General features: G+C 43.4%; 1 protein-coding gene across 1 annotated transcript in view; it reads right to left on the bottom strand.

Moving 5' to 3' along the window:
- Positions 1-16506, bottom strand: part of slc24a3 (solute carrier family 24 member 3) — an 87059-nt gene that overhangs the window by 4770 nt on the left and 65783 nt on the right. The window contains 12 exon segments of the mRNA XM_034552108.1: positions 2350-2590; positions 2915-3075; positions 3230-3292; positions 3295-3324; positions 3327-3355; positions 4041-4094; positions 4195-4220; positions 4495-4569; positions 5606-5709; positions 12813-12897; positions 13030-13104; positions 14760-14836. Of these exon segments, the coding sequence (XP_034407999.1) occupies positions 2350-2590; positions 2915-3075; positions 3230-3292; positions 3295-3324; positions 3327-3355; positions 4041-4094; positions 4195-4220; positions 4495-4569; positions 5606-5709; positions 12813-12897; positions 13030-13104; positions 14760-14836 (1020 nt within the window).

The raw sequence follows: 16506 nt of genomic DNA, 5'->3' as shown, positions 1-16506 counted from the left end.
TTCCCACTCCATAGTACAAAGAATGTGGAGAGTACCTGGTACTTGTTTGTGGTACCACTTCAGTCCCAAGCGAGCTGAGCCGATACCAGAAGGTGGAGTTTAAAACTCTGCAGACCATTGATTGGTCAGAGAACTGTCAACAGTGCGACACTGGTGGTCAGTAGAGAGAATGCAGCTTTAACACATGAAGCATAGACTTCTATACAACCAGAGGAGTTGCCCCCTGGTGGTCATTAGAGAGAATGCAGCTTTAACACATGAAGCATAGACTTCTATACAAACAGAGGAGTCGCCCCCTGGTTGTCAGGAGAGAGAATGCAGCTTTAAGACATTAAGCATAGACTTCTATACAACCAGAGGAGTCATCCCCTGGTGGTCAGTAGAGATAATGCAGCTTTAACACATGAAGCATAGACTTCTATACAACCAGAGGAGTCGTCCCCTGGTGGTCAGTAGAGAGAATGCAGCTTTAACACATGAAGCATAGACTTCTATACAAACAGAGGAGTCGCCCCCTGGTGGCCAGGAGAGAGAATGCAGCTTTAAGACATGAAGCATAGACTTCTATACAACCACAGGAGTCATCCCCTGGTGGTCAGTAGAGAGAATGCAGCTTTAACACATGAAGCATAGACTTCTATACAACCAGAGGAGTCACTCCCTGGTGGTCAGGAGAGAGAATGACGGTTGTACACTGCACAGTACAATTTATCAAGTGAAGACGTTCAACTGTTTTTGTTGCTGATGAAGGGAATTCGTGACATTGCAGGCGATGTCAATGCAGTTTAATGCAGTGTTGCTAAGGCGATCATCTGCTGGGTTACTATCTGCAGTGGAAATACTGCAACAAGATATGAACACATGTCTTGTATCTTGTTTGTTTAACATGTAAACAGAAAGATATGTTAAAATTATAATGTTAGTATTTTGTTGCGATTACGTGTTGGTTCCATTTTTCTTGCAGTGACTGTGTGTGTGTGTGTGTCTGTTTCTTTGTGTGTGTGAATGTGTGTGTGTTTGTGTGTGTGTGTAGGTATGTGTGTTTGTGTGTGTGTTTATGTGTGTGTTTGTGTGTGTAGGTGTGTTTGTGTGTGTTTATGTGTGTGTTTGTGTGTGTGTGCGTGTGTTTGTGGGTTGTGTGTGTATGTATGTGTGTTTGTGTCTGTGTGTTTATGTGTGTGTTTGTGTGTGTGTGTTTGTGTGTTGTATGTGTGTTTATGTGTGTGTTTGTGTGTGTGTTTGTGTGTGTATGTATGTCTGTGTGTTTGTGTGTGTACGTGTGTTTGTGTGTGTTTATGTGTGTGTTTGTGTATGTGTGTGTGTTTGTGTGTGTGTGTGTATATGTATGTGTGTTTGTGTGTGTGTTTATGTGTGTGTTTGTGTGTGTGTGTGTGTTTGTGTCTGTGTGTTTATGTGTGTGTTTGTGTCTGTGTGTTTATGTGTGTGTTTGTGTGTGTGTGTTTGTGTGTGTGTTTGTGTCCGTGTGTTTTTTTGGGTGTTTGTGTGTGTGTGTGTGTGTGTGTGTGTGTGTGTGAGTGTGTATGTATCTGTGTTTGTGTCTGTGTGTTTATGTGTGTGTGTGTTTGTGTGTGTGTGTTTGTGTCTGTGTGTTTATGTGTGTGTTTGTGTGTGTGTGTGTTTGTGTCTGTGTGTTTATGTGTGTGTTTGTGTGTGTGTGTGTTTGTGTGTGTGTGTGTTTGTGTCTGTGTGTTTATGTGTGTGTTTGTGTCTGTGTGTTTATGTGTGTGTTTGTGTGTGTGTGTGTTTGTGTGTGTGTTTGTGTCTGTGTGTTTATGTGTGTGTTTGTGTGTGTGTGTGTGTTTATGTCTGTGTGTTTATGTGTGTGTTTGTGTGTGTGTGTGTGTTTGTGTGTGTGTTTGTGTCTGTGTGTTTATGTGTGTGTTTGTGTGTGTGTGTGTGTTTGTGTCTGTGTGTTTATGTGTGTGTTTGTGTGTGTGTGTGTTTGTGTGTGTGTTTGTGTCTGTGTGTTTATGTGTGTGTTTGTGTATGTGTGTGTGTGTTTGTGTCTGTGTGTTTATGTGTGTGTTTGTGTGTGTGTGTGTTTGTGTGTGTGTTTGTGTCTGTGTGTTTATGTGTGTGTTTGTGTGTGTGTGTGTGTTTGTGTCTGTGTGTTTATGTGTGTGTTTGTGTGTGTGTGTGTTTGTGTGTGTGTTTGTGTCTGTGTGTTTATGTGTGTGTTTGTGTGTGTGTGTGTGTTTGTGTGTGTGTTTATGTGTGTGTTTGTGTGTGTGTGTGTTTGTGTGTGTGTTTGTATCTGTGTGTTTATGTGTGTGTTTGTGTGTGTTTATGCGTGCAAAGTAAATCTTTGACAATAACACTTCCTGGTACCTGGGCACTTGAAGGGCACTAAGGGTCCCCCTCCATCCTCCTCTTCTTCCTCCTCGTCGTTCTCATTGTTCTCGTTGTCTTCATTCTCCGTCTCGTTACCCGCCTCCTGGTCGTCATGGCGAACGCCGCCACCCCTCTCGGTCCCGGACATCCCGTTTTCTAGGCTCCGCCTGCTTCGTCCTTTGACAGGAACGTCGGAGTCGCCGTTGGTCAAGGTGTGCGTGTTGATGAGCCGCTGCCTCTGTGTGCAATACAGACGCATTGAAACAACTACTTCCTGTTCATACAGCAGCTTTGTCAATATTTACTGAGATCTCTTCCATCTTTTACAGTCAGAATGTATACATATCAAATCAAATTTAAAGCCGGTGGACGAAATATAGGCTTTTAAAGATTGAAGGATACTGTAGTTATAAGCTGTGTGTTGCACAATTCTGGCACATCCACTCAGCCGTGTGTCGGTGTGCTTTTACCTGCTGGTGCAGCACTAGATTACCTTCTCAAGGAGGGGGTCTGCGGTCTACTACTAATGTGTGTGTGTGTGTGTGTGTGTGAGTGTCCTGACCTCGGTGATGAGCATCCGCGAAGCCATGGTGAGGCGGGTTCTTGGGGAGAAGTGGCTGGTGATCATGATCCTCATGCCGGCCTCGGAGAAGGACAGCTGGTGGGGGTACGCCGACAGCAGCTCGTCCACCATCAGCACCGACGGCTTCCTGTGGTGGTTCGCTGTAGGCCACACACACACACACACACACGCACACACACACCGTTTAGCTTAGCATAAAGTCTGGAAGCAAAGGGAAACAGCTCAGTGGTTACGAACGTTAATGTAACATATGAAAACAAGATGTGGTTTAACTGGGATTATTTATTTAAGTACCTTTCTTCAGCAGGACGGCGGTGGCGTCACAGCCCTCGTCGAGCTCGGCATTATTGGCCGCGCATTCCTCAAACTTGGCGAGTTCTTCTTCCGCTCTCCAGAAAACGAACAACGTGGGAGTTCATCCTGAAACAAAGGTCAGGTCAAATACTATTCCTTTCTAATATTTATCTACAGTATAATGGCTTTCTTTATCATAATAAAATACTGTAGTGGCTACCCGGGCTCTTGCTAACAACTGATTTATCCTCTTTCAATACACCACTTATCTGCAATGTATATTTTATGTCGTTTTCTTTTCTACATTATTGTTTTCCATTTAAGTTCCAACAAGGAACATTAATTTTGTGTTGATTTGGCTCCAGAGTCCCTTTAGAAAACCTCAAAGTTAGTTTTGTAATGTGCAGCAGAGTCTGCCAGTCTGTGTGCTCCAGGTTTGGAGTCCTCCTGGTCCTCCTGGTCCTCCTGGTCCTCCTGGTCCTCCCTTCACTGCGGTGGGTGGGCTGGTTGCTGCAGGATTTGTCTGATTCTGCTGGAATCCGCCCCCCGTGACACCGATGCCGAGCATTGAGAATAACTCGATCGGAAGAATTCATCAACTCGCTCGGTGTCAGAATGTCCGTGATGTTTAGTCCACATTGTTTCCATCAACAAAAGTTTATAGAATTGACATTTCCATGGTGCAAGTGGGATTATCCAATCTCACCCATAATGTTATGCGCTTTGTGCAAAGTTTGAAGGAAGGAGATATCGCCGTGACGAGAAACATCTCTAGAAAGGTCCAGAGCGGGAATGAAGCTGCATTACTTACTTCATGATCAGAATGTAGACGAAGTACATCAGAATCAAGGTGAGAGCTTCCCACCTGGAACACACCGGTTGGATCCATTTACAATGGGAAGTATTTTGTGAATTGCTCATTAATTCTTGCGAACCATTTAAAAATAAATGAATAATTGACTTACCAAACCACTTTTTCGTCATATATGAACTGTAAAATGGGAGAAGACCGAGACAGATGAGTGAAAATAATAGAGGTGAACGTTTAATTTCAGCTGTTTCTATAACTTTATTCATATCGCACCTTTAAAACAGATTTTACAAAGCAGGTAAGAGCTAAAGCTGATAAACAGTTCAATAGATGAAACAATAAAACCAATCGATACACTTCAAATAAACTAATGAATACAATAATTTAGTAAAATAAAATAATAATATGAATAATAAATATGACTGTGTTTGGGTTAGGTGTAGCTGTTCCTTACCACTAGAAGAGCAGAGATGGACAAGGTGTAGTACGTAGAGTCTCTGAGCAGAGGCCAGCGGGTGAGATGTATCGTCTGGGAGACAGACAGGCAGACAGACAGAGAGAAAGACAGACGGACAGGCAGACAGACAGACAGAGAGACAGGCAGAGAGAAAGACAGACGGACAGGCAGACAGACAGACAGACGGACAGGCAGACAGACAGACAGAGAGAAAGACAGATAGACAGGCAGACAGACAGACAGACAGAGAGACAGGCAGACAGTTAGACAGAGAGACAGGCAGACAGAGAGAGAAAGACAGACAGACAGGCAGACAGACAGAGAGAAAGACAGACGGACAGACAGAGAGACCGGCAGACAGAGAGACAGACAGACAGACAGAGAGAAAGACAGAGAGACGGACAGAGAGAAAGAAAGACAGACAGACAGACAGAGAGACAGAAAGACAGACAGACAGAGAGACAGACGGGCAGACAGAGAGACAGGCAGACAGTCAGACAGAGAGACAGACGGGCAGACAGACGGGCAGACAGGCAGACAGTCAGACAGAGAGACAGGCAGACAGGCAGACAGACAGAGAGAAAGACAGACGGACAGACGTGAGACGATACTAGGTACTGAACTACAGTTAGTTTTGTGGTCCTGTTGAGTAACGCATCCCACAAGGTACGATAGACCAATGTGTGTGTGTGTGTGTGTGTGTGTGTGTGTGTGTTTTGGTCTTACATAACATGTAATCTAAATAGAAAAGCACTCTTTTGCTCCAAAACAATACAGTTATGAGAGAGAGAGAGAGAGAGAGAGAGAGAGAGAGAGAGAGAGAGAGAGAGGGAGAGGGAGAGATAGAGAGGGAGAGAAAGAGGGAGAGAGGGAGAGAGAGAGGGAGAGAGAGAGTGGGAAGAGAGAGTGGGAAAAGAGAGTGGGAAGAGAGAGAGAGAGAGAGAGAGAGAGAGGGAGGGAGAGAAGGAGGGAGAGAAAGAGGGAGAGATAGAGAGAGAGGGAGAGAGTGTGTAGTTTAATGTGAACTGAACATGTATACACATATATTTCTGAGGTGTCAGGTTGTTGGTGGTGGAACTGTGAAGATAGGAGGAGCCATCGCTGATACCTGAACGGCGAAGATGCCACAAACTCCAATGATGCAGAGGATGTTGAAGACAGCCGAGCCCACGATGGTGCCCACCCCGACGTCACCTTTGGTGATGAAGACTCCTACAGCAGACAAGAAGAACACAGATGAGCACACGGGACGGGCTCTTTGTGACGGAGAGTAACAACATTTAATTATGTATATATATATATATTTTTTTTTTCTTCTTTTAATCTGTGAAAAAGAACGATTTTAGGTGAAATTGTTCTTTCTTCATTCAAGTGTTTGTTGTAATCCTCGTTTTTTGTCCACAAGAGGCTGAAGAGCACCACTACCCGATTGTTCTCAATGTTTTTCTTCCATGTGAGTTTTTGCTAACTTACAATAAATGTACTTTGTGAGCATGTGAAACTGGGTCCATCAGATTATGTTATATGTTGACATTTTGAGGATGCAACTTTGTTTTTTGTGTTTTTGGTGATGTTGACACTCTTCTGTGGGCCTAGTAGTAGAACTGGTAGTCCTTCATCAGAGGATCAGTGATCGGTGGTTCGATCCCCGGCTCCTCTGGTCCATGTTGATGTGTCTTTGGGCAAGACGCTTAACCCCAAATGTCTCCTGTAGCTGTGCTACATGTGTGCCTTGGCTGGTAGCTCCTCACATCAGTGTGTGATGTCATGTGAAGACAGTCCACTTACCATGTACTAGCCTTGTTGACAGTTTCTGAGTAGTAACTGAGTTTTGTATTAACAATACAAATTTAGTTTTTATCTAAGCATGGATACATCTATTGTTTTTAGATGATATGCGTTTTTTAGAAACGCATCGCTCCCTCTCTCTTCCGGTAAGCGTATTGCATCACTTCCGGTTGCCAGCTTAGCAGCTCGCGATGTCTTCCTCTCCCCCTCCCGCTCCCTCTTGCTCAGAGTGTCTCATGTATAGCTATTCCTCTGCCTCCCTTAATGATAACGGTACATGCAACAAGTGTAGTTCATTTGCTGGTTGGAGGCAGTTCTAAGTTGGTTAGATGCACGGCTCCGCACCATCGAAGATCAGACAGTTACGCTAGTTAGCTCGCCCCCCCCCCCCCCCCCCCCCCCCCCCCCCCCCCCCCCATAGCCGTGCGAAGCCGCTAGGCCTTTAGCTTTAGCCTCTGTTAGCTGTTCCCCGGCAGCCCCCAAGCATCCGGATGGCTGGGTGACTGTTCGAAGGAGTTTTAAGTCTAAACAGAAGCCCACTGAGCACCACCAACTTCTTCACGTTTCGAACCAGTTTTCCCCACTCAGCGATGCACCCGCTGAGAAACCCACTCTGTTATAGGTAGCTCCATAGTCAGAAACGTGAAGATAGGGAAGCCAGGGACCAAAGTCATATGCATCCCGGGGGCCAGAGCGGGCGACATTGAATCTTGTTTAAAACTGCTGGCTAAAGATGAGCGTAGTTACAGTAAGATTATAATACACGCCGGCGGTAATGACTCCCGACTGCGGCGGTCGGAAGTCACTAAAATTAATGTGGAATCGGTGTGTACTTATGCCAAGACAATGTCGGACACCGTAGTTTTCTCTGGCACTCTCCCCAATCTGATCAATGATGACATGTATAGCCGCATGTCGTCATTCAACCGCTGGTTGTCCAGGTGGTGCCCAGCAAACAATGTGGGCTACATAGATAACTGGCAGACTTTCTGGGGAAAGCCTGATCTGTCTCATTTCTACAAACATGGCCAAGTTGATTAACGGACTTAATCCATGAACTAGAGTTCAGATCAGGAAGCAGAAGCAGAGTTGTAGTCTTCCACCCTTCTCTGCACTTCCATCCGAGCAGTTACCCACCCTTAACCTTAACTCTATAGAGACTGTGTCTGTCCGATGGCCACTTAAATTAATTAAATCAAAAGTAACCAGAAGAGGAGTCATACAAAATAACCTCATACAGGCTAACATCACTACTGCAACAGTGCAACAAAACAGGATAATTAAATGTGGACTCCTAAATATTAGATCTCTGTCATCTAAAGTTGTATTAGTAAATGATTTAATATCAGACAATCACATTGATTTATCGTGTCTTACTGAAACCTGGCTGAGCCATGAAGAATATGTCAGCCTAAATGAATCAACTCCTCCAAGTCATATTAATACTCACATTCCTCGAGGCACCGGCCGAGGAGGTGGAGTAGCAGCCATCTTTGACTTAAGCCTATTAATAAATCCTAAACTTAAACTAAACTACAACTCATTTGAAAGCCTTGTTCTTAGTCTTTCACATCCAACCTGGAAAACATTACAGCCAATTCTATTTGTTAAACTGTACCGGCCACCAGGTCCATATTCAGAATTTATATCTGCATTTTCAGAGTTTTTATCAAGTTTAGTCCTTAAAACTGATACGGTTATTATTGTAGGAGATTTTAATATTCATGTGGATATTGATAATGATTGCCTTAGTGCTGCATTTATCTCATTGTTGGACTCGATTGGCTTCTGTCAGAGAGTACAGAAACCCACTCACTGCTTTGGCCACACCCTCCACCTTGTTCTTGCATATGGCATTGACATTGAGCATTTGGAGGTCTTCCCACAGAACCCTCTTCTGTCAGACCATTACCTCATAACTTTTGAGTTCATACTCCCGGAGTGTACACCGTTAGTCAAAAGTTTCTACACCAGATGTCTAACTGACAGTGCTGTAGCTAAATTTAAAGAAGCGATTCCTTCTAATTCAATTCAGTTTATTTTGTATAGCCCAATATCACAAATTACAAATTTGCCTCAGAGGGCTTTACAATCTGTACACATACGACATCCCTGTCCCAGGACCTCACATCGAATCAGGAAAAACTCCCCAAAATAACCTTTCACAGGGAAAAAAGGGAAGAAACCTTCAGGAGAGCAACAGAGGAGGATCCCTCTCCCCGGATGGACAGAAGCAATAGATGTCATGTGTACAGAATGAACAGCATTTACAAAGTTACATAAACCCATTACATGAATATGACAATGTATGAATGGAACTCCAATCCATGAAACAGAAGGAGGTAGAGAGGAGGGGGCGGGGCATCAGCAGGGCCAATGGGAGGCCGGCTCACCAGCATCAGACACCTCCAGGTCCAATGGACCCTATGAGACGTGAAGTCACAACGACTCCGGGGAGGAAGCAGAGTTAATAAGGTGCAATGAGAGATGTAAATGTATCCATAAGGAGAGAGAGAAGAGGAGAGAGGTGCTCAGTGTATCCTAAAACATCCCCCAGCAGCCTATAAGCCTATAGCAGCATATCAAGGGGCTCGACCAGCGCAAACCTGATTCAGCCCTAACTATAAGCACTATCAAACAGGAAAGTCTTAAGTCTATTCTTGAATGAGGTGACTGTGTCTGCCTCCCGGACTGAAAGTGGAAGCTGGTTCCATAAAAGAGGAGCTTGATAACTGAAGGCTCTTGCTCCCATCCTACTTTTTAGGACTCTAGGAACCACAAGTAGCCCCGCATTTAGTGAGCGCAGCTCTCTAGTGGGGCAATATGGTACTACAAGCTCCTTAAGATATGATGGTGCATCACCAATCAAGGCTTTGTAGGTGAGGAGAAGAATTTTAAATGTGATTCTTGATTTTACAGGGAGCCAGTGCAGCGCAGCTAATACAGGAGTAATGTGATCTCTTTTCTTAGTTTTTGTAAGTACACGAGCTGCAGCATTCTGGATCAACTGGAGGGATTTAAGAGACTTATTAGGGCAGCCTGATAATAAGGAGTTGCAGTAATCTAGTCTGGAAGTAACAAACGCGTGAACCAGCTTTTCTGCATCTTTTTGAGACAAGATGTGCCTGATTTTTGAAATGTTACGTAGATGAAAAAATGCAATCCTTGAGATCTGCTTAACGTGGGAGTTAAAGGACAAGTCTCGGTCAAAGATAACGCCTAGATTCTTTACAGTGGTGTTGGATGCGAGGGAAATGCCATCTACAGAAACCACATCACCAGATAATTGATCTCTGAGGTGTTCAGGGCCCAGTAAAATAACTTCAGTTTTGTCTGAGTTTAACATCAGGAAGTTGCAGGTCATCCATGTTTTTATGTCTTTAAGACATTCTTGTATTTTAGCGAGCTGGTTGGTCTCCTCTGGTTTGATCCATAGATATAATTGAGTATCGTCTGCATAACAATGAAAGTGTACGGAGTGTTTCCTGATAATATTGCCCAAAGGAAGCATATATAAGGTAAATAAAATTGGTCCAAGCACAGAACCTTGTGGAACTCCGTGATTAACGTTGGTGGTCATTGAGGCTTCATCGTTTACAAATACAAATTGAGATCGATCTGATGAATAGGATTTAAACCAACTTAGTGCGGTACCTGAAATGCCAATCGACTGATCCAGTCTCTGTAATAGGATGTCATGATCAATGGTGTCGAACGCAGCACTAAGGTCTAATAATACCAGTACGGAGATGAGTCCTTTATCTGATGCAATTAGGAGGTCATTTGTAATTTTCACCAGTGCTGTCTCTGTGCTGTGGTGTTTTCTAAATCCTGACTGAAACTCCTCAAATAAACTATTCTGATGTAGGAAGTCGCACAACTGATTTGCGACTACTTTCTCAAGGATCTTAGAGAGGAAGGGAAGGTTAGAGATTGGTCTGTAGTTAGCCAACACCTCTGGATTAAGAGTGGGCTTTTTCAGGAGAGGTTTAATTACAGCTACTTTGAAGGAATGTGTTACATGGCCTGTTAGCAAAGACACATTAACAATATCCAGCAGAGAGGTGCCAATTAAAGGCAACACGTCTTTAAGCAGCCTCGTTGGGATGGGGTCCAAGAGACAGGTAGACGGTTTAGAAGTAGAAACCATTGAGGACAATTGGTCTAGGTTAATGGGAGAAAAGCTATCCAAATATACACCAGGGCATACAGCCGTTTCCAATGCCACTCCTCTTGATGACAGATCGGTAGTAGTTAAGGGCAAGAGAGCATCAATCTTGCCTCTAATAGTTAAAATCTTTTCATTGAAGAAGTTCATGAAGTCATTACTACTGAGGTCTATAGGAATACACGGCTCCACAGAGCTGTGACTCTCTGTCAGCCTGGCTACAGTGCTAAAGAGAACCCTGGGGTTGTTCTTATTTTTCTCTATTACTGATGAGTAATAGGCTGCTCTGGCATTACGGAGAGCCTTTTTATATGTTTTAAGGCTGTCTCGCCAAACTAAGCGTGATTCTTCCAGATTGGTGGAACACCATATGCTTTCAAGCTTTCGTGAAGTTTGCTTTAGGTCGCGGGTCTGAGGGTTATACCAGGGAGCAAACCTCCTTTGCCTCACTGTCTTTTTCTTCAGTGGGGCTATCAAGTCTAGTGTCATTCTCAGTGAGCCTGTAGCACTATCGACAATATGATCAATCTGGGACGGACTAAAGTTAGCACAGGAGTCCTCCGTCACATTGAGACGTGGTATTGAATCAGGGTTAGGGTAAAATTAGTCGCTAAAATTCAAGAATGTCTTAAAGACATAAAAACATGGATGACCTGCAACTTCCTGATGTTAAACTCAGACAAAACTGAAGTTATTTTACTGGCCCTGAACACCTCAGAGATCAATTATCTGGTGATGTGGTTTCTGTAGATGGCATTGCCCTGGCATCCAACACCACTGTAAAGAATCTCTAGTTATCTTTGACCGAGACTTGTCCTTTAACTCCCACGTGAAGCAAATCTCAAGGATTGCATTTTTTCATCTACGTAACATTTAAAAATCAGGCACATCTTGTCCAAAAAGATGCAGAAAAGCTGGTTCACACGTTTGTTACTTCCAGACTAGATTACTGCAACTCCTTATTATCAGGCTGCTCTAATAAGTCTCTTAAGTCCCTCCAGTTGATGCAGAATGCTGCAGCTCGTGTACTCACAAAAACGAAGAAAAGAGATCACATGACTCCTGTATTAGCACTGTCCCCCTTTAAAATCAAGAATCACATTTAAAATTCTTCTCCTCACCTACAAAGCCATTGGACCTGGAGGTGTCTGATGCTGGTGAGCCGGCCTCCCATTGGCCCTGCTGATGCCCCGCCCCCCCTCCTCTCTACCTCCTTCTGTTTCATGGATTGGAGTTCCATTCATACATTGTCATATTCATGTAATGTGTTTATGTAACTCTGTAACTCTGTTCATCTGGTCACATGACATCTATTCATCTGTCCATCCGGGGAGAGGGATCCTCCTCTGTTGCTCTCCTGAAGGGTTCTTCCCTTTTTTCCCTGTCAAAGGTTATTTTTGGGGAGTTGTTCCTGATCTGATGTGAGGTCAAAGGTCAGGGATGTCATATGTGTACAGATTGTAAAGCCCTCTGAGGCAAATTTATAATTTGTGATATTGGGCTATACAAAATAAACTGAATTGAATTGAAATTGAATAGATTTATGTTCATATTCTGAACATGTTAATGTCAATTAACTGTGTGTTCTGCACACCACAGCTGTTCAAACATAAAGTGTGTCATCAGACGTTGAACGACATTTCATTTGTTCAATGTTTTTTCACACTTTCACATCTTAAAGCCTCTAAAATATATAAATATATACATATTTAAGGGTTCACAAGCTCGAGATGGAATTTTGCGAAACAAAAATCAAACTACCTATACAATGCAATGAAATACAATATTATGCAATACAATAAATCCAATATACACATTATTATAAAATATCAAGAGAGAGCAGATAATCTTTTCAACCAGTTGGGTCTTCTTATCTAAAGAGTTTAGTCATTTCAGATATGACTCAGTGTTATGACTAAAAGTTAAATGTGGAACATAATGTCAATTATTTTTACTCAAAAGATGTTGAAATAAATCTAAATATGAACAAATAACACCACTGTAGCATATATATATATTTATATTTATATACTTTAAATCCCTGCACTTCTCGCACTCTCCACTTCTTCTTGCACTACTGCTGTGCAACATTCCACAGCCACTGTATATAGCCATTCCGCCTGTACATACTCTTAAACTCCTTAGTCCATTGCACTGTTTGTTTGTATTGTATTGTATATTGTGTTGTATATTTGTATTATGTTGTATATTTGTATACTGTATTGTATTGTATTGTGTTGTATATTTTGTGTAAGCACACTGAGAGTCACCTTACCAAGTCAAATTCCTTGTTTGTGCAAACTTACTTGGCCAATTAAACCTGATTCTGATTCTGATTCTGAATGAATGTGTTTCTCACCGATCACAGAGGTGAACAGTTCAGGAGCTGAACTGCCGGCTGCCATAAAGGTTGCTCCTGCGACGTCCTCACTCAGTTGGAGACGCTGGTGGAGAGAGAGAAAGAAAGAAAGAAAGAAAGAAAGAAAGAAAGAAAGAAAGAAAACACTATTTTTCAATATCCATCGCAGCGCTTTACAAAGAGTTCTTTTGAAGAGCTCTGTTTAAGTGTTTCTTACCTCGCAAATCTTCTCCAGACAGGGGACGAAATAGTCGTCACACACCAAGGCCAGAGCATAGAACATGTAGACCGCCTGCAGGGGCCAACACACACACACACACACCACGTGCACACAGACACACACCACGCACACACACACACACACACACACACACACACACACACACACACACACACACACACACACAGACACACACACACACATTAGTTTCTCTGTAGGGCTCAGTCTTAGAGATAAGGTAAGGAGATGAGTTTCCTCCTTAGGACTCAGCCTTAGAGATAAGGTAAGGAGATGAGTTTCCTCTGTAGGACTCAGCCTTAGAGATAGGGTAAGGAGATGAGTTTCCTCCTTAGGGCTCAGCCTTAGAGATAGGGTAAGGAGATGAGTTTCCTCCTTAGGGCTCAGCCTTAGAGATAGCGTAAGGAGATGAGTTTCCTCTGTAGGGCTCAGCCTTAGAGATAGGGTAAGGAGATGAGTTTCCTCCTTAGGGCTCAGCCTTAGAGATAGCGTAAGGAGATGAGTTTCCTCTGTAGGACTCAGCCTTAGAGATAGGGTAAGGAGATGAGGTCCTCTGTAGGGCTCAGCCTTAGAGATAGGGTAAGGAGATGAGTTTCCTCCTTAGGGATAGGGTAAGGAGATGAGTTTCCTCTGTAGGGCTCAGCCTTAGAGATAGGGTAAGGAGATGAGTTTCCTCTGTAGGGCTCAGCCTTAGAGATAGGGTAAGGAGATGAGTTTCCTCTGTAGGGCTCAGCCTTAGAGATAGGGTAAGGAGATGAGTTTCCTCTGTAGGGCTCAGCCTTAGAGATAGGGTAAGGAGATGAGTTTCCTCTGTAGGACTCAGCCTTAGAGATACGGTAAGGAGATGAATTTCGGCTGAGCTTTGGCCCTGTGCAGACGACGGATCGCCGTTTTGCATGTTTTTTAAAATAAAGTTTTGTCAGGATCAAGTGTTACTGTGTAACTTTGGCAACAAGAGGCTGAAGCGCCCCAACACCCCTGTTTTCTTCCAGGTGTTTTTTTATTTAATACAAAGTACATCATGTGTTAGCAAGTCATGTGAATTTAAAACTCAAACTCAAACTCAATCCGGAAAAAACGTGATTGCTTTTAGTCCTGTTCAGAACTTGGGGAAGTGGTGCATGTGCGCCTGTTGTGGCCGAAATTAGTATTACAACAACAAAATGATACTAATAAAAAACCTGGTTTAAACCTGGTAAAACGTTTTATTTCCTCCTGTTATAGTAATAAGGGAGGGGAGAAAACAACCGACATAAAAACATGTATGCCGATAAATCACACACCTGTCAGGGCTTCCATAGATACAACTGGACTACATTTAGTTTGAAGAGGTTCTCCATAAACCACTGGACAGTGGAGCGCCCCAGTCGATGTGTCCTTGAGCAAGGCACTTAACCCTGAACTCTTCCCTTTAGCTGTGTCTACGGTGGATGAATGTAACATGGTTGTAAGTCGCTTTGGATAAAAGCGTCAGCTAAATGATGTGTAATGGACAGAATTCTTGTCTCCTACATTATTAGATGGACACATCGCAACCCTGATGCGTCCCTCACCAGAGACGTCTTCAGTATCACAACTAACCATTTTTTAACCGTTTCTTAATTAGAAGCCTCTTTTGTTTGCAATCGGCTCTGTAATTTCCTCTAAGAAGAAAATAAGCACCAGCTCCCTTTTTTAAGTGTGCATGTCCGGCTGCAGGCAACACTCACAAAGAGGACGTGAAGGCCTACTGCTCCATCAACACGCTCCTGGTTGGTGAAGTAATCCCTGGGGAACTCGTGGATTGCTGCAGAGAACAAAAAACACACACAGGAGAAGAATATGAAAAATAACTTTTGTCTGCTTTCAATGACAAGAAATAACTGATACTTTTGTTCCGGATTCCTGGTCATTGGTGGATATAATTCATATTGATATATTTTCAAGACCTCAAACTCATGCGCCCTTAATTCAAGTCTGGTACAACCAGGGCAACCAATTTCACTACGTATCATAACTTAATATCACCGACTCACGGCGCGAATACAAGCACTATTTTTCATTCATGTAAATGGCCTTGGCGGTGGCCTATACTCACTTGAGTGACCTTCTTTACATATAAATATATAATTGAGTTTATTTTAAGTTTATTTTTGTAACATCGTCAAACTTTAAAATCTTAAGGTTGAAATTCAAATCTGTCTTTTTATTCTTATATTAGAAAATCCAATATTTTTTTCTTCCAGTAAAACAAAATATGACATGTGCTTATGTAAGCGCTATGGGAACATGAGGGGAGGGTAGACGGCATGGCCGTGGTTTACAAGTCTACAACCGGACGTCAGGTCGCTCCCTCGCACTGATGTTGGAATTGAATTTAATATCTCATTCCGTCAACATAGCACCATATTGTCATGCGTCCATCCTGTGTGCCCTCCAGAGGGTGTTGCCCGTCTGCCGTAAGAAGCCCTCCCACTCTTTAAGCGGTCCAATCAAATGCAGAGGAATTGATTTAAATCCCTTTTGGGAAAATTCTTACGGTACAGAAGTGTATGTCAATCTCATTTTCATTAGTAAAAAACTAAACAAAAACACATCATTATTTATATATAACTCTGTATTACAAATCTGGGACCACTGCTGAATTCCAAATACAGGTAAATGGGCGTTTACAAAATAAAAACTCACAATAACTGATGTTTTCACTGTTATTTGAATCACGCCAAAGCTCTTTTCGGGGCAAAACACATGCAATTAATTGGCACTCAAGTTCAAAATAAAATCCAAATAAAAAGCTGAACCATAAAGAGGACGTGCCTGAGAGTTTGAATTCAGACACGCTCAGTGTGACGCAGTCCAGAGCAAAATACATCTGCGTGAGTATCCACTGCCGTCGTGTGCATTTCCTGTTTCATATGAGTCTGCATGCGAGCAGCCGTGGCTAAAAATAGCCCAAATGTGACTCTCTGTGTGGATTTGCCCGGCTTTGATCTGTGAGCCCCCCCCCCCTCCCCCTCCTGTGTGTTTGTGTGCATGCAGAGACAATGAGAGCCAATGTGCAGCGACATTCCCCCAACAGCCCGAGAGCTTGTGAGTCAGGCGGCTCCGTGTTGTGGCCCCTTGTGGCCCCTTGTGGCTCCTTGTGGCCCCTTGTGGCCCCTTGTGGCCCTGTGTGGCTCCTTGTGGCACCTTGTGGCCCCTTGTGGCACCTTGTGGCCCCTTGTGGCCCTGTGTGGCTCCTTGTGGCACCTTGTGGCCCCTTGTGGCCCTGTGTGGCTCCTTGTGGCCCTGTGTGGCCCCATCATATCTTAAGGAGCTTGTAGTACCATATTGCCCCACTAGAGAGCTGCTCACTAAATGCGGGGCAAGACACAGTCACCTTATTTAAGAGTAGACTTAAGACTTTCCTCTTTAATAGTGCTTATAGTTAGGGCTGAATCAGGTTTGCCCTGGTCCAGCCCCTTGATATGCTGCTAT

The sequence above is a fragment of the Cyclopterus lumpus genome, chromosome 15, assembly GCF_009769545.1.
Source record: "Cyclopterus lumpus isolate fCycLum1 chromosome 15, fCycLum1.pri, whole genome shotgun sequence".
Lineage (NCBI taxonomy): Eukaryota > Metazoa > Chordata > Actinopteri > Perciformes > Cyclopteridae > Cyclopterus > Cyclopterus lumpus.
Note: the sequence above shows the minus strand (reverse complement) of the source record. Positions and strands in the feature narration are given on the sequence as shown.